At 34.5% G+C, this 21,924-nt stretch overlaps 1 protein-coding gene across 2 annotated transcripts in view; it reads left to right on the top strand.

The window, feature by feature from the left end:
• The window catches only part of kcp (kielin cysteine rich BMP regulator), a 273,671-nt gene that overhangs the window by 84,563 nt on the left and 167,184 nt on the right, over window positions 1-21,924 (top strand). For both annotated transcript variants that reach the window (XM_028814659.2, XM_051930227.1), the window contains 5 exons: window positions 9,876-10,120; window positions 12,958-13,132; window positions 17,523-17,599; window positions 18,531-18,624; window positions 18,755-18,822. In XM_028814659.2, coding sequence (XP_028670492.1) covers window positions 9,876-10,120; window positions 12,958-13,132; window positions 17,523-17,599; window positions 18,531-18,624; window positions 18,755-18,822 — 659 coding nt within the window. The remainder of the gene's footprint in view (window positions 1-9,875; window positions 10,121-12,957; window positions 13,133-17,522; window positions 17,600-18,530; window positions 18,625-18,754; window positions 18,823-21,924) is intronic.

Here is a 21,924-nt window from a genome sequence, read left to right as displayed (position 1 = left end):
GTTTGTTCTGACCTGATACAAGATCTGTTACTGCCATTGCAGACATATGAAACAAATTAATTTTAAGGTCAGTCCTTTTTGTTACCTAACACAAGTACAGTAAATTAAAACAGAGTTTCTGTGAATCTGTTCTAAACATTATGAAAATTTTCATTATAGCTTAAGATCTTAAGACAGAATAGTGATCAATAGTATGTGATGAAAAAGAAATAATAAAATTAATATTACCCATATTGAATTTTATGAAACATCTGAAAATATCCTCTTCAAATATTGAAAATGATGTATTATTTTTGCAATGTTATGGCAGATTTCAAAGTGATAAAGTACAAGAAAGTTGCCATATGCATTCTTTTTTTGCTCAGATTCGTGCTTATTTGTGGTAAAGAGGATTTTACTCCTGAAAAATGCTGACAGAGCAAGTCTTCCTTATAAACAAATAATGCAAACTGCATAGGCCCCCATGCAAATAATTTCATGAAAACATTGTTTATCATTATTTGTTATTTAGCTAAGCTTGTTGAAGGCTTTCATACATTTCCAAAGAGCATGATATGGAAGGGACTACCTTCTGACTCAAAATAGTGACTGATTGTGTCAGAGGATGACAACAGGACTGCTTTGTCTTCATCCATATGACCTCCAAATATAGAACCAGGATAACAAGGCATCCAAATAGTAGTGTCCATCATGAGCTGAAAAAAGAAAGTAAAAGCAACTTGAGGGTGAAAAGAGAGAACAAGATGCAGGTAGATGTTGTATCTTATGATGTTTTGATGCATTTTCAAATGTGCTTATGTTACTGACCTCAGGCCTAGGGGAACCAGGGCCAGGTACACGGTGTGGCCACAGCGATATGGTGAAAGAGCATAAAAGAAGCAGGCAGCAGTCACAAGTCCCAGACCATACTTCTCTGTAATTTTTTATACTCTGTTACCCAGAAGTATATAAATGCTTCAATTTCTGCATAGATCAACATGGCAATCAGTGAAACAATGGTGCAAGCCAATTTCCTCTGCATAACAAATAGTGTAAACACATCTACTTTGAGTACTTGATTAGAAACCAATGTCCCCAGAAATCATTAATTTTCCAAGGAAGCAGGCAGTTCTGTATCCTCACATTGTGTGTAGATGGCTACTTTGGCCTCCTTTCTTTGTTGAGTGAGTGCATCTGAAGTATCCCTTTGTTTTGCCCATCCTGTTGTGATGCACAAACTTTCATTGTTGTGCTTACTTTCAGTGCTAGTATGGAGTCAGAGTCAGACTATCAATAAGTATATTACTGTAGCAATGTTATTAATATGTCCACTCACAGGAGCAGTGCTCATGTTTGTTAGTAGACCTAGTACCAAACACCCTAAAATGCAAAATCTTAGAGCTCAAAATCAAAACAAAAGAGAGGAACGAGGAACTGAAAATTAGATTACAAAAGGAAACTATAGTATACTGTAAAAATGTATAAACTACCAGACCATGACAACTGCAACACCATTAATCATAAATGTCAGTATCCTTGTAACAAGAGCAGTGGTCAAAAACAGGAAATTCAAAAGGAAAAATACCTAAAGACCACAAACCACACAGAAAGGGTTAGACATAAAAGGAGATGAAGAATACTTTCCTGCAGGTGCAAATGACACAGCAAGGTAGCTATTCTGACATGCTGGTGTTCAAAGATTATTGTGAAGAAAAATATGTAATTTAAAAAAAAAAACATTTGATCAAACCTGGGAAAAGACAAGCAAGAATGCAACCAAAACATGAGGGCAAAGTGAAAATTAAAGGAAGAAGAAGACAAAAGAAAATTAAAAACTGAGACAATTAAACCTGTTGATGGGTCCTATTTGAAACTGAAACTAACTACACTAGAATTTAAGTTCAAGGAACATTTTCCACTCAGGGGTAATTTATAATTTATTACCGCCATTTTTATAGCATCATAACCCATGATGTAATGGTCATAGTCACACATACAAGTGTTGCATAAACAAAGAAATGAAATGGGAATAAAATTTGTTATGAAATCATCAAATAATCTCAAAATCAGACTCTGTTTAGTAAAAAAAACACAAATTAGCCCCAAACACATGTATACAATGTGTTAATAGGTACAGTAGTTGTGGCAGCATGTGTCTTAAAAGGGCTCTCAAGTTATTGCTGATCCAATCAAGGCAATACCTGAGAGACCTAAAGGATTAGAACAAGGGCAAAGGAACAGTGGCAATGAGACAGAGCAGAATAAAATGTTGACAAGCCAAAATCAGAGAAGGGATACATCACCGGAATAACAAAAAATTACAAAACCAACAAAACTGAAGTGCATTCCTGAGAAGGGTACTTTAAGATATTAATGTATAGCAAGTATCTGTTTACTATATGTGTAGCTGATTACTGTCTGCTGTTAATTGTGAATTTGAAAAGTCATAGATTTTCAATATAGAGTTGTCTTTAATGTTAAAGTACAACAGCAGTTTCAAAGCTGTAGTGACTGGATAGCTGTCTTGTTTGACTTTGTGGAAACAGCAATTATAGCATAGGACCTCTTTGAATATTCCTCTGTCTCATACTTTTATAGCCTAACCCCATTTATTAGTGAAGTGAAATAATATCCAGACACATTTATTAAGACACATCATAAAACAAAATTTTAAGATCTCCCTTCCATGTTTTCTGATTTCTGGTAAACACCAGTATGTATGACTTGATCTCCTATGACATTCTTTTCTTTCAATATGTCTTTTTAGGCATATACAGATGTTAGGTTTCTTTATTCACATTGATTTTGGATAGTCTCAGCAAGTTCTGACACTAAGTTTGCCACAGTAATTTCATTCTTGGTTTTTAAAGCCGTCTACAAATTTTGTACAACATTTCTTAATAGCACCGACACAGTAAGCATGATGTGAAAATAAGTTCAGGGAAAATCCTGTATTAGAAATGCACCACATTATTTGGACAGAGCAGGACTTGATGGCATCAAATCTTTTTCAAGTGGTCGTTCATGCTTGTGTTCTTTGGGCTCAGAATTATCATCACATGTATAGAATTTAGAAATTCTTATATGCCTGACCAACATGTAAAAGTCACCATTCTCATGTACCCTGATAAGCACAAACATGGATATTATGATAGGATCCTGTAGGATAGGTTTACTTATCTGTCAAAAAATTGCAGTGGAAAGTATGAAAAACAGTCAAACTATTTTTCCTTTTTATAAAAGAAAAAGTATAGTCTTTAGATTTTATTACAAAAGATTATCAAAAAGGTTCAGGAACAAAGTGGGTTGAAGAATTATTAACCCTTTGCCTTTTAGGAATTGCTGTACACCTTTAGTAAGTATGTTCTAGCAATCATCTCAGTTTGGTAAAATACTTACAGGGTATAGACTGGAAAGTTTCAAAAAAAGAGTAATTAGAGATGAATATGTATTACCAGTCTCTTATATACAAATATGGAAAATAAAATCAGAAATACAGTAAAAGTTCTAACTAACAGCCAGCATGGATTTACAATGGAAAAGTCCTATCAAACGTATTAATTACACTTCTGCAGTAGTAACACATGTGCCGTGGCTTACTTAGACTTTCAAAAAGTTACACTTCCACAGAGAAGACCAATAACAGAAGCCATTGGCATCTTTGGAAGTTTGTAGAATTGGTCTGCCAGCTGTTTACTAAGCAGTTGACATGAAGTACAGATGATTAGACAATTCTCTAAATGGGTTGAAGTAATCAATTCCTCTACAAGGTGAACTTGGACTGTTACTTTTTCTCATTAAAATTAAAGACATGCATTCAGATATAGTAAGAACATTTAAAAACTATACCAGCTGTTCAATGTAGCATAGTATAGTAAATACAAAGGAGCCAGTGAAAGTACTTTACAAAGATTTGGACGATCTTTATAAGGGAAAAGACCACATGTGAATGTGCACTTTGATGAACTGCTTGGTTTCTACCTTGCATTCGGTACTTCAACGAGCCTGAGACTGAATTAAGTTGGTTTGAAAATGGATGAATATATTGAGATAAATGTAACTTTAATTATAAAGAAGACATGCATTGCTGAAAAACAGGAAGCAAACTTTACTAAGAATTTAGTGGTTTAAATTCACATCTTTTAAGCAATATAGAAAGGGAAAAATTTTCATTATATTGTAAAAAGAGCTAGCTGTTATTCAAGGACAACTATTAGACTTTCAAAAAGCTTGTTAGACCTTATCTATTGCACTATGTGCAGTTCAGATTACCACAATATAAAAAGACACAGTATCTACAGAAACTGTTCAGAGACAAGCCACTAAGTACAATCTTGAAGTTAAGTGGTTGTGCTTCTCTACAGGCTAATGGGATTAAACGCTAGTAGTCTACCTTGTCTTCTTAATTCATACCTTCAAAAATTTCAAAGCATCAATACATTTGAATAGAAGGACATCTATCAGTTGAATAGTGAGTCACAAACTTACAATTACCAGTGAAAACTAAAGAAATGTGCACAAACAAATTAGTGTAGACTCTGATGAATTGAATGCAAATATGTTTTAAAGAAACTTTAGAATAGCATAGCTGCTAGCTAACTGAAGAAGACTGTTGGCTTAAAATGTCTTGTATCTTTTTTGAACTTGTCTTGTTATGTTCTTGGTACCAGAGCTAAAGAGTGTGTCCAAATAGATTGTCATGTTCTTCCCAGCTTGTTCCTGCTTTAGGCCAGTTGTTTCTGGGATACGCTTATGCACTTTGTGACCCTGACCAGAAAAAAGCAGTTACTCAAAATGGACAAAATTTACACTGATGCTGTTATATGGTAGTACAGCAATTTGAACAAAATGCTTTGTAAATAATGCATCTTTGAAAAAATCTGTGAGGCTGGGCTTTGCCTGTCTTTATCAGATTAGACATTTAATTGTTAAAGCTTGTCCAAACAATTATCAAGAATAAAATATCTTTATCTAGCCATGGAGTGCAAAAGCATTGATCATTTCATATTGTTTTTATTCCTCAACAGTCTCAATCAGCTTTGAATAAGAAGTTTAGATTGCAGGGATCATTGGCTTTCTGAATTGAAATTAGAGTCTAAATGTTTGCAGCTGTAGAATGTTCTAGTGTCATGCTTGTTCACTAAAGAACCTCATTTCTTTAACAGTCAAGGTTAATTACTTGTAATCCAGCATTTTCTGAAACTTTCCAAGCTGATCATAAAAATAAATAATGCCGCTATCTAATTCACTGCCTGGAGCATATTTATGTGTTGTTTCTTCTTTCTGAGGAGAGAGCCAGCTGGATCCATTTCAATGCATTTAATTCTCTGAATGAGCAGGTATGAGTATGTTTGTTTCAATTTATTTTGCATAAAAATTAGAAGAGAATTTTGTGCATTCTCTTTTCATGTTACATTAATTACTGGTAAAATCATTTTGCATTTTTAATTATTAGGCATTACATTTCAGCAGATGTTCTATTTATTTTTATGACCTATATACTAACTAATTTGCATTACACTTTTAAAATCTGTGGCTGTGTTTCATACAGGAGGTTCAAACAAGTTTTATTCGTCACACATTTAGGGTATTCTGGTGCTATTTATTGACCAAATGTACAAAAAGGCATTCTATTATCTCTTTAAACAAATTATGAGTTTTAGATGAGAAAGCAGAGTCCTGACCGCTACAGAAAATGTAACATTTGGTATGCCTCCCTTAAGTATTTCTGAAATCTCTTTACAAGAGTGGCCTGATCTGTTTTTATGATAGACATCACTCCTTGCAACATCATTGTATTAAAGGCATCTTTAATTAAAGTGAATATTTATTGGCTATGTGCTAGAAATACAAAAACCCTTATACACTCCGTAAGTTCTGTATTATAGTCCCTCTATGTTAGACTACATCACTGCTTTCAACCAGTCGTGCTATAACTATGGTGCATAAAAGTGATGTGAAAAGTGCTCAAAAATTTAAGGCTTCAGAGTTTGTTGTGTTTTTTGTGGAGAAGAATACAGAGTAAGAAATATAAATTTAAAGATCTACATCTGGAATCTCATGTCACATTAAAAAAAATTGTGGTATTTGAATGTCAAGTTCGCTGAAATTAGATCAATTGCAGATGCTCCAAGGTTTAACAAGACTCCAGTTTAACAAAGTAAAAAATCTTTCATGTTTTTGTTGATATTATCTGAAGTCTAAAAACATCTTTTCGTAAATTGTTTTACCAAATAGGTACCCCAAAGTATTTAAAGGGTAAAGTGGTTTACTGTTAAAGCCTGCAGTGTCATCTACAATATTTTATATCTGAAATATGACTGAAAGACTATGAAAGGTACTGAAAGACACTGGCTGTATGCCAGAGTAACAGAAAGAGGTGTGCTCCTCCTACAGTAAAAACAAGGAGGCTGAAAGGTAGTAAACTGATGTCTTCATTCACTAAATAAAGCGCAAGGCAGAACACAGAATTAAAAAGTGAAGAAAAAATAAACCAAAGCCTTAAATCCTCTCTGAACCTCTCGATGTAGTCTTCAGGCCTGTTCCTTTCATGTGGGGTCACTCTCCCACTCCCCTACATACTAATTCAACCATTTCCTCTGCTTCTCATGCAATTTGAACTTTAGCCTCAACTTGCCTTTCGATTTTATGGTCAGTGTCTTTACAGTGATTGGGGGTGACCTTAATTTTCTCCCTTTCTCACTCTTAAAGGACATAGTGCCTGCTCTGTTGAAGGGGCAGCACTGTGGCATAAACTTCTTTCTGCATTGTATTCCTTCAAGTGGCTACTAGGCTTTGCATTCTCTTTCCTTCTAGCCTCATCTCCACTTTTCCTGTAATGGAGTACTGCCATGGAGCCTACTGGGTGACATTGCACACTTCTTTCTGTGTCATGTGTCTCACACTCTTGCCCTGGTTCTTCTGCCAATTGTAGGGAGAACACACACAGCACATGCTGCCCCTAGGGGCCCCTGCACTCTGACATCTCTCATTGACAACAAAAGCAACATTTATTTCTTCATACATTGATTGTAGCTCAAAGTGCTTTTCAAAATGTCTAAGAAATAGTTTCAAGAAAAGAAAAACAAATGAAAATTTGGTAAGAATAATTACTAAAAACGAGGCTTGAATTAATTTCGAAGCAACTTGCAATGTTATCAGAGGAATAACTTTTGCAGTGTCCCTTAAATTGAAAAATACAATCCTAGTAATATGCGATTTAAAGTTTAGGTCAGAAACCTAAATTCTTTACTTCTGCCTTCCCCTTTTTACTATTTTTTCCTTATTTAGCTTCAGGAAATTGCTGTTCAACCATTCAGAAATACAAAACAAACATTGGAGAGCTCAGAGATTCTGGGTTATCAGGTACTATAGATAAGTAAAGCTGCCTATCAGCTGCATACAGTCTAGCGTAATGAGAGTATGAAGACTGATAACATGTAGATGTATGTAGATTGGAATTCTATTAGGAAGCAACAAAAGGATATGATCAAAGTGAAGCATGTGATATTATTGATCTTGACTTTCAGAAAGCATTTGATAAGGTGTCACATAACAGGTTAGGAATCAAACTACAAAAAGTGGGAGTTCAAGGTGTTTTTTGTAAATGGGTGCAACATTTGCACAGACATAGGAAGCATAGGGTTATGGTGCGAGGAACCTTATCAGAATCAGAAATTTCGCACATTATATTTCATTCTTGGATTTCAAGGATCACAGTGTCTCCGATGCCACTTCCCATATGGAGGAGTAATAGCTTAGCAGCATAACAGTAGAAACACTTATCACAGCAGAGAAAAAATAGAGAAGAGTCAGTAACTGTTCATAATGACTGTCAGACTTCTATTTTTATGCAAATGACTTACAAACAGACTTGCAATATAATTGAGCAGCTCTAGTCAGGACTCAAGTAATGCGTCTGCAATTTGGACTTAAATGCTAAGAATGAAGGAGCATCTCTTATACAAGCAATCAGATCAATCCTCAACTTTGGGACCTTGTACGTAACAACTTGACCATTCACTGTTGTTTTATTAGCCATAGGAATTTAGAGTAGTTCAGCTTCTTAAGACTGTAACATACTATGTTAATTACTACTATTATGAAACATGTTTACATGAATGCAGTTAATTACTACTGTTATAAAAATTACACATTATCAAAAAAATTGAACCAAATGGACCTTTCTTTCTGAAACAAGTTGCATTGTGCTTGTCTTGTTACAGGCTCCAAGCCTATTGTTTCTGGTATATTATTTACTTCTATATCCTTCAAAAACACTTTGACATACTGTATGTCTAATGATAACTGCCACAAAAACAGTTTCATTTAACCTGTATTTTTATAGTGTGCTTCTTTTAGTTATATGACTAGGCCTATTGATTTGCTAAATTTTTGAATGATTAGTTTTTGATCATTTTTTAAATATGCATGTATACACACATGGAGGCACACACACCTACACACTCAAAGGTTATACGGGGAGACAGCTGACACACACACAAACACATATAGATCTGTAAAGGTTGTCATGCACAAGGGCATTAAGTCACCTCTGTGCCAATCTGTCTATCTGTGCAGCTTATTTACTTTATTTGACCCTGTGTTTTTAGTTTCAAATTAAGTATTATCTGTCATTCAATTTCATGTTAATTTTACTCTGCATTTATTTGTGTACATAATAAATGTAAGTTAATGCACTTAATTACAATGTAATACAATCAGTTGTATTATATTGTAAAATCTTCAGTTTAGTGATTTCCTGTGGTATCACCAAAGTGAAATTTACATGGAAGAACACTATGGACCATTCCATAGATCTGATGCACCAAAATCATTGTGAGGGAAATGCATGATTAAACAAAAAGTTAAGTGTGATGGCCTGAAATCAATCTTGGCTTTCTTGGTTAAAAAGCAAGCATCCTAACCATCACACTACGATTACAATGTAAATGTAAAAAAAGACAAAAGGTAATAACGTAAAACAATTTTATTGTATTAGATGGCCTACCGTTTTCAGTATTATGCCATATGGGCATCTTTGTAGAACGTTATAGCAGAAGCCCTGTGGCACTACCTGAGACATACAAACATCATTACATTGTGGGTTATTTTGTTAATTGTACAACACATTCCAAGTATCATACTATACTGTATGTATAATTAGAGTATGAGAGCACTGTACACATTTACAGATAGAATACCTATAACATTAAACGCCAAACATGTTGCAATATGTGCATAAAATTCTATATTAATTACAGGCATTTGTGTGCACATTAAGAAAATTATGATGTGATGTAATCTAAGTTATGTTATTGTGTCAGCAAAACCAATTAGCAGTAGTGGAAAACACAACTCTACTTCACAATAATCCCAAAGAGAATAAATGTTTTAGGCTGTATTGTACTTGGGAAAAGACAGTGTCAAAATCTATTTTACTGCTGTAAACCAGCTTACCACTCCTCCCCTAGCCTCTCCCCACCAGAGTACTCTACAGTATATGAAATTTAATGATTGTGTTTTAATTTGACATTTGAGAAAACTAAATTACAGTTCAGAGTTAAATTTGGAATGAAGTCTGCAGGAATCAATACTAAAAACAGATTTATTAAAATTATATTACTGATTCTGTTTTGAATAAGATTCTGATGTAAAAGTTTGGAAAAATATTCTGCTACATTTGCTATTATAATATTTTTAGAATAATTTAATCCCAATATTTTTAGTCAAAAAATTAACATCTTATTGATGTGATAATATATGCTTAAGTAAATGTGACTACTGATGTTTTACTCTTGTTTGCAGAAAATATTTTGCTCTGTAATATATGATGTAATAATCAAGAGTTTGTGTGTTTTGAGTTTATTTTTAAAATATTTTGAATTTTTTGATAGATGCATTATCATATTCTTTAATGGAAGTAAGCACTGATGACACTCCATTAGAATCACCAATAAAGAGTTCAAAACATTTTTCTGATGACAAGTCAGATATTGAACACTACCAGCAGCAGCAAAGTGAGCCAGATGTTCTTCCACGAGGACCCAGGCCTCATCCTGTGAACTGTGATGAAAGAATTAGGAGACTTGAGGAGACTGTTGATAATATCAGCATGATGTTGAGTATGGTTAAATCTCAGGTAAGCACTTGAAGTACATTTTGATCTAATTTTCTTAGTACTATAAAGCCCAACATAATGTTCCATTTGGCATATTGGAATGGTACATCAGAACTTCAGATAAATAACATTTATAACCAAATTATGATGTTTGTGAACAAAGTAAAAAGCTCTTCATTTTGTCTCTTCATCACCTACTGCTTTTTAACCAGTGTTAATTTAACATGCAGTATAATCTGCTGGGGAAGGGAGTTTAAATGAAATCAGAAAGTTATAGGTTTTAATTCTGTTGGTAAATCAACTGTGAGTTGAATTAATTATTCCTGTAAAGGTGGATATTAATACTTTATATAAGACTTTCAACTTTGATTAAGCAAAGGTATATGTTTCAAATATTATGCCACAGTTGACATTAAGTATTTTTTGCTTAAAAGCATGGGATATTGGTAGGTGTTCATAGATATAGTTCTTTGCCTCTCCTTTCAATGTCTAGAGTAACTTCTCAGATAGAGTTACTTTCCAAAAGGGACAAAATCAAACTAATCCTCCATCGCTTAAATCAGGCATGTCCAAAGTCTGTCCCGTTGGCCAATCACAGCCCGAGGTCAGATTTTATACGGCCCATTATGTATGGCTTGCCAGCACTGTCAAACAGAATAAATAAATCATACAAATTCAACATGCAATTCCTCTTTTTACCATATGGTGGCAGCACCACTATGTAACAGTTACAGAGTAGGTAGAGTTCCCTTGTAACTGTCTAGTTGTATGAAATTTGCTCTGACTCTTCAACTGATAAAATTGATAATGAAGGCTGCTGCTTCCTGGAGAGGTGGAAATTACAATCTTTTTTTTCACTACAAACTGAAACAACTGTGTTTGCCTAATATTTCATGATTCTGTTACTCTGTTTAAGTAATATAACGTAAAGAGACATTACAAGACAAAACATGCTAATGCATATGACAAACTATCAGTGACCGTGCTAAAAAAGTAAAGCAATTTCAAAATTGCATAGCCACACAGCAATGGTTGTTTATGTGGGCCCACGAGTCAAATTAAAACATCACCAAAACAAGCTACGAAGTGGCTATGTTAATTGCTAAACATGGCAAACCTTTTACCGAAAGCGAGTTTATTAAAGACTGTGTTATGAAAATAACAGAAAACATTCTCCCCGAGAAGAAAACAGAGTTTGCTAATGTTTGCCTAGCTTGTAACACTGTGGCAGGGAGAATTGAAGAGCTATCAACAAATATTAAGAGAGAACTGGGAGACAGGGCAATGAATTTTTATTTTTTTTCTCTGATGAAAGCACAGACACATCAGACACTGTTTAGTTACTGATTTTTTTGAAAGGCGTCGACGATGACTTGACCATAACAGAAGAGATGCTTGACCTCCCATAGCTTTAAATGCCAAAAAATATGAATTGATTTATTTGTTACTGTTTGCTTAGCTGTTGATGATATGAAACTACTGTGGAGTAAAGTACTAGGATTATTACAAATGGCGTGCCTGCCATAGCTGGTGAACAAAGTGGATTGTCCACGCTGATCTGTAACAAAGTCAGTGAAGAAGGAGGCAACGCTATTAAACTTCATTGCATCATTCATCAGCAGGTTCTTTGCGCTAAACATCTAAGATTTGATCATGTTATTAAACCAATGGTAAAGGCAATTAATTTCATTCACTGTAAAGCCCTATACCACCTTCAGTTTCAGCAGTTCCTGCTTAACATCCAGGCTGAATATGGACCTGTAATATATCACAACAATGTGAGGCGGCTTAGTCGGGGATCCGCACTGCAGCAAGTTTTCTCTCTTAGAACGGAAATGTTTGGCTGAAAAGGGGCAACCAATGCAAGAATTGTCAGATACTGAATGGGTGGCAGAAATGCCTTTTTTGTTTGACAAAACAAAGCATCTGAATGCACTGAATGTCAGCCTTCAAGGACAAGACGCAGTAGTGAGCCAACTATATGCACACATTAAGGCTTTTGGAACCAAGCTGCAACTTTTCCAGAGACACTTGTCACAAACGGAGCCCTGTACCACACATTTCCCAGCTCTGCAGGAGGTCATGGTCGGCAATATCAGTATGCAAACAAAGAGGTATGCAGCAGTCATTGCATCCCTTGCTGGGGAGTTTAAAGACCACTTTTGGGATTTTGCTGCAATTGAAAAGGACATGTTGCTGTTCGAGTGGCACAGTGGTAGCGCTGCTGCCTCGCAGTTAGGAGACCCGGGTTTGCTTCCCGGGTCCTCCCTGCGTGGAGTTTGCATGTTCTCCCCGTGTCTGCGTGGGTTTCCTCCGGGTGCTCTGGTTTCCTCCCACAGTCCAAAGACATGCAGGTTAGGTGGATTGGTAATTCTAAATTGGCCCTAGTGTGTGCTTGGTGTGTGGGTGTGTTTGTGTATGTCCTGCAGTGGGTTGGCACCCTGCCCAGGATTGGTTCCCTGCCTTGTGCCCTGTGTTGGCTGGGATTGGCTCCAGCAGACCCCCGTGACCCTGTGTTTGGATTCAGCGGGTTGGAAAATGGATGGATGGATGGATGTTACTGTTCTCTTCTCCCTTTAGTGTGGACCCTGATGATGCTCCACCTCACCTGCAGCTGGAGCTGAATTAATTACTTGTCTTAGGGATGAGATGAAAACTATATATATGAGTCCTTAATTGCTTTCTCAGTTTGTTTTCCATAAGCTCTCAGCAGGTATAGCAATGGCAGATTGGGTGAACTGTGACAATATACAATAAGCGTATATTTTTTCCCATAATTCCTCCTTGACTGTGTGCAATATTGATGAATGTTACTTGAAAAGTGTCATAACAGTACTGTTTTTGAATTCCCACTACAGAATACAGACCTTTTAGCTAGGGTGAAGTACCTTGAAACATGTGAGTGTCGAAGACCCCAGTGCTCATGGGAAGGTAGAAATTATGACGATGGAAGCAGGTGGGAAAAAGACCAGTGTACAGCCTGTACATGTGTCAATGGCCAAGTGCAGTGCTCTGTGAATGAAAAGTGCACTGGTAAGTTCCAACAATGTTTCTGTTTGATTACCACTACATTGATATTGGCTACATTTGTAGATTTGACTCCTGGCAAACTGTACACGTTGTCTGGTAAACTTGATGTAATAACTGTCTTTTTTACTGTTTCAAGAATTTAGTAGAGTAGAGGCCAGCAAACTAGTTTTTAGACTACATAATAATTAGTCAGTGTTTGCCACAAAATGCTATATAAATATGTAATTAATGAACATCCCTAACCATTTCTTACCCTGTATTTAATGCTTTTTAAAATGTATGCAATGAAAACTGTGCTGTAGCAGCATATTTTTTATTTCATTAATTTGTTGGACCTTTTTTATAGCTATACTTTAAAGGTATCACCTCTGGGTGTACATACACAATTGAAATATATCTGTAATCTAAATATTGACTTGTGCACTGGGTGATTACATAGCCGCTGACTTGATAACCAGATTTCCATGTAATTCTCCTGCACCAATTATCTGGTTAAGCTACAATATATGTTCACTACCGTGCAGATCCTCAAACCAAGTACACACAACCTTATAACCAGTGCATCTCATTTTATTTTCCAAACGAGTCTTATCCCTTATAGGAATGTGGCTGCACAAGCAGTATGGTATTCAAATGGTAATATATCTATATATCCTTTAATTATGTGCTGTCAACATTTTTTTCCTTTATATTGACTTACTGCTACCATTTAAATTACATCATAGCTTTGTGTTAAGGTAATGATACAAATAAGGAAAACTTTGTCATAGTTTGCAGTTTCATGCTGGCTGTTCAGAAACTATGACTGCACAATATGCAACCTCAGATTTATAGGATACTGTGTTTTATATTAAACAGAATTCAGATGCAGCTATATTTCATTATTTTTATCTTAGCATCGCTCATTCAACACCCAATAAAAAGTCAGGGATGTACCAATTTAGCATGGTATATGTTTTAACAAGAAGAAGAAATTACACTGCTCACTTGCAAAGAATTAAAGTATTTTGAATATGCAGCTGCATTTAGCTCTGTTACTCATTTTTTTGCATCACCACAGAATTTTAATCCTTATTTTTTCAGAGAAACTTATTTTAAATTGAAAATTCTTTTTTATGTTTATTTATTGTTATGTATTATTTATTAATGTATTTATTTTTTGTAATTGTTAATGTTTTTACAGCAAAGTTCAGATGCTGGTCATTCTTCAAGCTAATAGCATATGGAGGTGCATACACCTTAAAGTTTGTGGAGAATGTCTTCAACAAAAAGGCTGTGTTTTTAAGGCTAAAGCATAACAATTAGAAACAAATTCGAGGCATGGAGTCAAGTTCATATTTGGCAAGATTCCAAATGAATGTCCGCCATTTTTAAACACTTTTATACAAAGTGGCAAATGTGTTTTTGTCAGTCATACAGTAGCCCAGATACCATTTAAAGTAACTTTCACAATTTAAATCTGGGAGACATGTCACTAGGCAAAATGTGTTTGTCCATTGTGTATAGGGGTTAAAAGGTTTAAAAGTTTCAAAAGGTTCAGATTCTTAACTCTGGAATAAACATCCCAAGAAAATTGTCGTATAGAGGATTTTATACCTTGAAATTGGATCAGAAGAGTATGGAACAAACCACACATATGGGGAGCTGTTGTAAGGCTGGATATAATAATAGCACAACATTCTTTAATCTTTCATACTCTGCAATTAGTAATTTTGTGAGCTATAATGTAATGATACACATGATTCACTTTTTGAGATGTCACATGACCCCAAATTCAAAGCTGCTTGCTATTTTCTTATAATACATCCATCCATCTATTGTCATTCCCATCTAATCCAATTTAGGAGCAGCGCAGAGCACAAAGCAGGAGGCATAGCATCAATGCAGGTATCGTTTGAATCATAATGAACCAATACAAAGTTGTTACTTAACGTAAGATGGCATATGGGAAGAGAAATGCCCGCCATGTGAAACACTGATGTAAACATACTGAGTTCTTACATACTCCACACAGACAGTAACAAGGGTTAAGATTTTAATCCTATGAGTAACTGCGTCACTCTCTTGTATATTTAAACTTATCAAGGTCAACGTGTTTAGCCCATTTTAGTAGCTGTCAAAGATCAATGATATTTGTGTTTTTTATAATGTTGTGTGTTTCATAACAAAAATCCATTCTTAATTCTACCTTTTCTGGTTAAAGAAGAAACAGATTACATATTTTAATATGTCCTATGACATACTACATTTCTTGAAAAGTTACTCCAGGGAGTGTCACCTGTCTGCCATTCTACACAATCGTCCTCTTCCAGCATCTTACTTCAAGTACAGTGCCATATGAAAATATTTTAAAATATTATGAATTTGTTTAATGCAGCACATTTTTCACAGCATTTTGTTGACAAACCCAAATAATAGATGAATGAGATCCTGTAGAAAAAAAACACACACAATTTTGACACTTACTAAATTAATTTTAAAAATGTTTATTTATTTATTTATAAAGTGTATGTATATGTGTCTGTTAAATCATGGAGAGAGAAAACATGTCTGTAAAATTATTTCCTTTTAGAAATATGGAGACTACATTTGATACTAAACATTAATTTTATAGTAACATTGAAAGATACACAGCATGGTTTAAAAACTTTTAAGTGAACTTTTATATGTATATTTCAGTTTACATGTAAAATATTAATAAATAAGAAGCCTGGTCATTTTGATCTTACCCCTTTAAGTTAGTTTAGTGGTAGTAGTAGTAGCAGTAGTGGTACTGTTACATATACTGAATACAGTGGAACCTCAGTTCACGAACGTCTCGGTACACGTACAAATCGGTTTACAACCAAAATGTTTGCCAAACTTTTGCCTCGGTTCATGACCACATACTCGGTATATGAACAACTGTTTGTACATGTTCAGGAGAGCCCTGTGCATTTCCTGTGCAGCGAGCAAGAGCGAGAGGGAGAGAGCGCGCGACACACACACACACACACACAGGCAGAGCGAGAGACGTACACACACAGGCAGCGGGAGAGAGAGCCGCGCAGCGCGAGAGAGAGAGCTGGATGCATAAGGTAGGAAGGCAGTTAATGCACTGGGCTTGATTTTGTTTTCACTTCTGTTTACAGCGATTGCTTCGTAGCGTGCATTGTTTCAATGTTACTTTTCTTGGTGGTTTATTAAATTACGGATTTTTTCAAATGTTCATTTTTTTCCCTGTGCTTAAAACTCATTAAAAAAAGTGTTTTTAGCCAGCGGTTGGTAGCGCTATAGCGCAAACTATTGCAGTGTTAGTTTTCTCTGTTGTTCAAGGTTTTCTCAGTGTTATTCAATGTTTTTACATTCACTTTACTATTACGCTGTGCATTCTATGGTATTATTAACTATATTTGTGCTTAAAAACTTAAAAAAAAAATATATATATACATACAGTTCGTATGGTCTGGAACGGATTAATTGTATTTACATACAATCCTATGGGGGAAATTGCTTCGGTTCATGACCAAATCGGTTTACAACCAGAGTTTTGGAGCGAATTATGGTCGTGAACCGAGGTTCCACTGTACTTTGACACGTGTATTTGCATGTTCTACAAACATACATTACATGGACACTCTCCCATGCCATAATAAAGAAGAATGTACCAAAATACATAGACCATGTGAAAATTGTAGCAGAAAACCTGTGTGTCTCACTTTTAGTCTGTTAAGCCATTCAGCTGACATATTGCCTTTTGTCTAACTGCTCTAAAGGTTGCACCTGGCTTGGAATTAAGTCTTATGTATCTCTCTATATAACCTCATACAAGAAGATCTAATGTCTCATATATGGACCTATTTTTATTAAGTTAAAATGTTATTGGCTGTATGCTAAATATTCTCTTGAATATTCATACACTATAAAGGCTTTTCCGAACAAAGGATTGTTAGCACACCTGAGAGTGATTACAGTGTAAGGTTCATGGGGTGCTCCAAAGACATCTTTGTTAAATGCATTTCTTATACTTGTACAGTAGAATACTATAGTCTGAAGAACGTTTTCATGCATGAGTGCTGAAGTAGAACTGGGGTTAGTATTTTTTCAAATCATTAACTATAGAGATCTTAGACAACTTTTAGAAGAGTGTTTTAAGTTCTTACCAGTTTGGTGGCATTATAAAAACACAGTGAATTGTTTTGGAATTATCATTGAGCTGTAAACCAAATGTACAATGGAAAATGTACAGCCAAGGTGTCAATATGGGTGTTGTTGAATTAAAAAAAAAAACTGTATTTGACATTTAAAATAGCCCTAGGATTTCAAGTCCTCCAAATAATTTGGACCAAAGTTTGTAAAGCTTATTGTGCATTTATGATGGTCATGCAATATAATAATGCTTATGTATTTTAAGGTTGCATCTATGAAGGCAAAAGATATGATAATGGGGAGTCTTTCAACTTTGATCAGTGTGTAAGATGCGTGTGCTTGGTGAGTATTACTTGCGAAGGTTAAAATTCAAACAGTTCAGTGAGCTCATCAATAGAGTTAATGTTAGACTCTAACATCTAACAGCTAATGACAGTCTTTGTCAAGAATATCTATCTTTGCATTGTATAATGCTTAGGAGTAAAAAGACTTCAGTGGCACTCAATGCATATTCATGACTTATTGTTTCTGCTACATAGTCATAAAATTCCAGGGAATATTCCTAGAAGAATATGGGCAGCAAAAATGTAAATTATAGGTGTCAATAACCCGATTAATGAGGCCTGAAATAAAAATCGCATTAAATGGTAAAATGTTTAATTGGAACATCCTACATTATAAGCATTTACAAATATAAGTTGAGATTCAGTATTTCATCATTTATTCTTATGATTTGCTTAATGATTCCTGTGTTTTTCTTTTGGCAGCAACTTGTGCTTTTATTATTTTTCTTTGATCATGGGCACTAGTTATAAAAAACAGACACCTCTGAGCTGTAGTATACACCATGAGCTTTGTTCCTGTGTATTGGTAGAAGTGAATAGAGATTTTTGTTCATCACTGAATCCTCTTTCTCTTCTTGTTTAGTGGTTTTGTTTAAATTATTCAATCATTTCTTGTTCTTAACACAGATATTTATATTGTATCATTGTATAATGTATGCTGTACATGTCATTATAAGATATAATTATAAGATAATTTTGTAGTGTTGCTTGCTTATACTGAGGGCAAATGGAGGAATGAATTTTGTTTTACTTGTTATATATGATAAAGCAGTCCACCAAACTAACTGTGAAATTAAAATATTTCCCATTCAGGATAGTGTTTTAAACTAAAAAACTTAAAAATAAATAACACAGGAAACTAGTCTAAAGTAGGTTTAAAGTAGGTGTTATTCAAAGCCACTAGATAAATTGCATTACTCCCTTTACAGAGTGGAGATGTAACATGTGAAACAACACAATGCAATGATGTTCCTTGTGGTAACCCTGTGAAACGGCCAGGAGAATGTTGTCCAGTTTGTGAAGGTTAGTTAAGCCTGATATGTCTTCTTCAGAGCATAAATACTTGCATTAAGATAGAATTAATTAGTTCAAATCATCACAGAATTTTTTTTCTCATAAATTAAAAAAAAAACGTTATGTGTTATTCTTTCAGATTGTATTGATGGAAGGAAGAATGGAGAAACATGGGAACCTGATGCTTGCAGTAATTGTTCTTGCCTGGTAAAATATGAATATTTGATTATTTTCAAATAAAGTACATAAATTCATCTCATTCCTGTTTTTTCAATTCAGGATCTGCTTTTTTGCAAAAGATTCTGCATAGAACTGCATTTTCCCCAAAGTCAAATACTGTTCATTTTTTGTGTCTTCACATGATGCATATAGTGGTTTCTAGTTGCTGCTGTCATGGACATGAAAGGGAAATTTGTAAATTTAAAGAAATTAAAAAAAGAAAATTATTTTTTAAAAATCATATATTAAAGTCCACATACTCAACAGCATGAAAAAAGACATGGGAGACTAGGCTATTATTAGAATGAGTATTTGCTATAAAACAGAGGTTATGAACATATTTTTGGAATAGTAATGTCTTACTGTAAAATGTGTCTTCCTAAATCATTGAGGGATAGGCACTGTTTTTTATGTCTAAATGATTTTAGTTCCAACCTTATTCATATTGAAGTAGGTATAAAATATGTTAAAATTAAGGTTTCATTTTACATTTCTTTTGCTATACTCATAACAAAAGTTTTGGGGGATTTAAAGGTTTAAAACAAATCTATGCCTGCCAACCACACAAATACTTAATGTCTGGACTGCTTATTGCTGTGATCGCAGAAAATCAAGGTGGTGCGATCAGGAGATAAAGCAGCCAGGACTGACAAAACAGAGGCAACTGAGGCAAAAACAGAGAGAAGTACCAATAGAAGTCTTTTTTCAATCACATTTCAGATCTCTTTATTCTGAAGGAAAGGAAGATAACAGAGGAGACAGGACAGGGCAGCAAGTAGGCCTGGGACAGGCAGGAGATCATATATTCCAGAAGTTAGAAAGAGGATAAATGACAAAACCAAAACCCTAACCAAAAATCAAGGTCAACTAACAAAACAAGCATTCTTCTCTCAGTGTTATTTTCACGTCTCTGCAACTGAAATACTAAAGTTTTGTTTTGAAGCTGAAGAGTTTTCAATACATGGATTTCAGGAACAGCATGCTGCCATATTTTATAGGTGGGAGTGATGATTTGATATGTCGTATCACCACTGTGTCTTGTGGCTAGCTATGGACACTAACAATAATAATCAGTATGACGATGACCATTCAGACGATTGTCACAAAATGGTGTTGAGCCACTAGAAAACAGAAAATGAAATGGCATCATCAGAATAATGATGAAATTATGTTTAATGTTATCTTTTTATTTAAAAAACATAATGTAATAACAAAGAACACCTCAGTAAAACTGAACAAAACATTGCAAGCACAAGACACCATAAAACTGAGTACTATAATATAATATAATATATAATATATATATAGTAATATATATAGTACTACTGTAGATATTGTTATAAAAATGTTAGGAGTGATCAAAGGCTATCTGAGAGGTTTACGAATACATGACCTAGTGATGTTGGTGGAGGAAGACATCACTTACAGGCTGAATCTTGCCCAGTTTGCATTTTTAGACATTTTAAATGAGATATGTGAACAATGAACAATATTTTATTGAATTGTTGCATGCTTGTCACATGTTTTAGTAGAATATACTGTATATTATGAATGTCTGAATTCTATTTTAATTAATAAATTTCCTTTGCCTTCCCCAAAGATTATTAAGGAGTAAGTCCCTTGAGATTTTTTTGATTTACTCTAGAGTGGCTGTCTGAAACTTCATCCACACTAATCAGTATCATCTCAGGGATGAATACTGGTGAAAGTTGATTAAGTTAGGAAGGTTGCATTTGGCAAAGTTTTTAACCTGTATATAGAAGAAAAAATGTGTCACTGGAAGGTTAAATTTAGAGCATAATAGCTTAAAAATACAAGTATCCTATTAATACAGAGATATAGCTAAACTACTAAGACATGAAGTTGAACCAGAAACCTTCTCAGCCTTTAAGATGAGATACTGGAACAGATTAGCAATTAGCTAAATAAACGATCCTAATGGACTGAAAGGTCTCGTCTCGTTTGTCAGATTTCTTATAGTATGTATGTTTGCATTCCCTGTAAACGTGCATAGATTAAATATTACTTAGGTTAAAGAAGAATGAAATAGGTTATCGTCATATATATAGGAAACAAATAAAGTTAATTTGCCTTAGGATGTGTCCGTCATTGGTTAATTTACTACATGATGAAACACTGGGTTGCTGATAAACTGATGATAATTAGTGTAGGCTGGAGCACAGAGCAACACATACAAAGAAAATTTAGGGCAACATTTCAGTTCCATGAGTAATGTAGCACAATTAATTTTGATCATTTTGGCCAGTTTGCAATATTTTTTTACCTCGTAGTCAATAACAGTTAGGCAGTGCCATGCCTCCTTCAGATTTAGATCTCTGTAGAGTCATCTTTTTAATGATTTAATGATTTAATCATTTTATATTCCTTATAAACGTTATTACAATTGAGTCTCACTTCTTAAGGAATGATTTATTGATATGTATAGAGTTGTTCTGAAGGAAATATAGTCAATTTTGGGAGGATTCTCAATTTGATAATATTGAGTCTCCCAGCTAAAATAAGATGGAGGTGGGGCCATCAATTAATATATTTGTTGAAAATAATTTACATATTACAAATAAAAACTACAAGTGCATACAAAGTCTAAAATTGAAAAGCAAAAGGTTGCAAAGGATCCAGGTATGCTATGTTAAATTAAATTTCATAAACAGTCACTGGAATATTCATGTACTTAATGGTATGCAAAATCCTACACATCTTTCCTTTCCCATCATTCAGAATTCTCAAAGGCTTCAGTAAAAATCATCTAGAATTTTCTTAAGTAAATTTTGAATTGTGTACCTGGCGACAATCATGAAAATTAAGGGGAGGTGCATTTAAAATAGAACATAAGAAACCTTGTACCTTGAAATTGAAAAGTTTCCTCAGATTCTGTTTAGATCACCTGATATAGTTCAGGTTTGTGACTCCCTTAACACTTTTTAAATGAAATTTGATCTAAAAGTGTGAATAGTGAAAAAGGAAGGGAGACTAGCAGCCTCCAACCATTTCTCCAGCTACCAATATTCCTTTTCTTAGGGATGGTTTAAGCAACAATAATTATTATGATAATATTTTCAGATTTTGGGA

The sequence above is a fragment of the Erpetoichthys calabaricus genome, chromosome 1, assembly GCF_900747795.2.
Source record: "Erpetoichthys calabaricus chromosome 1, fErpCal1.3, whole genome shotgun sequence".
NCBI classification, from domain to species: Eukaryota; Metazoa; Chordata; class Cladistia; order Polypteriformes; family Polypteridae; genus Erpetoichthys; species Erpetoichthys calabaricus.
Note: the sequence above shows the minus strand (reverse complement) of the source record. Positions and strands in the feature narration are given on the sequence as shown.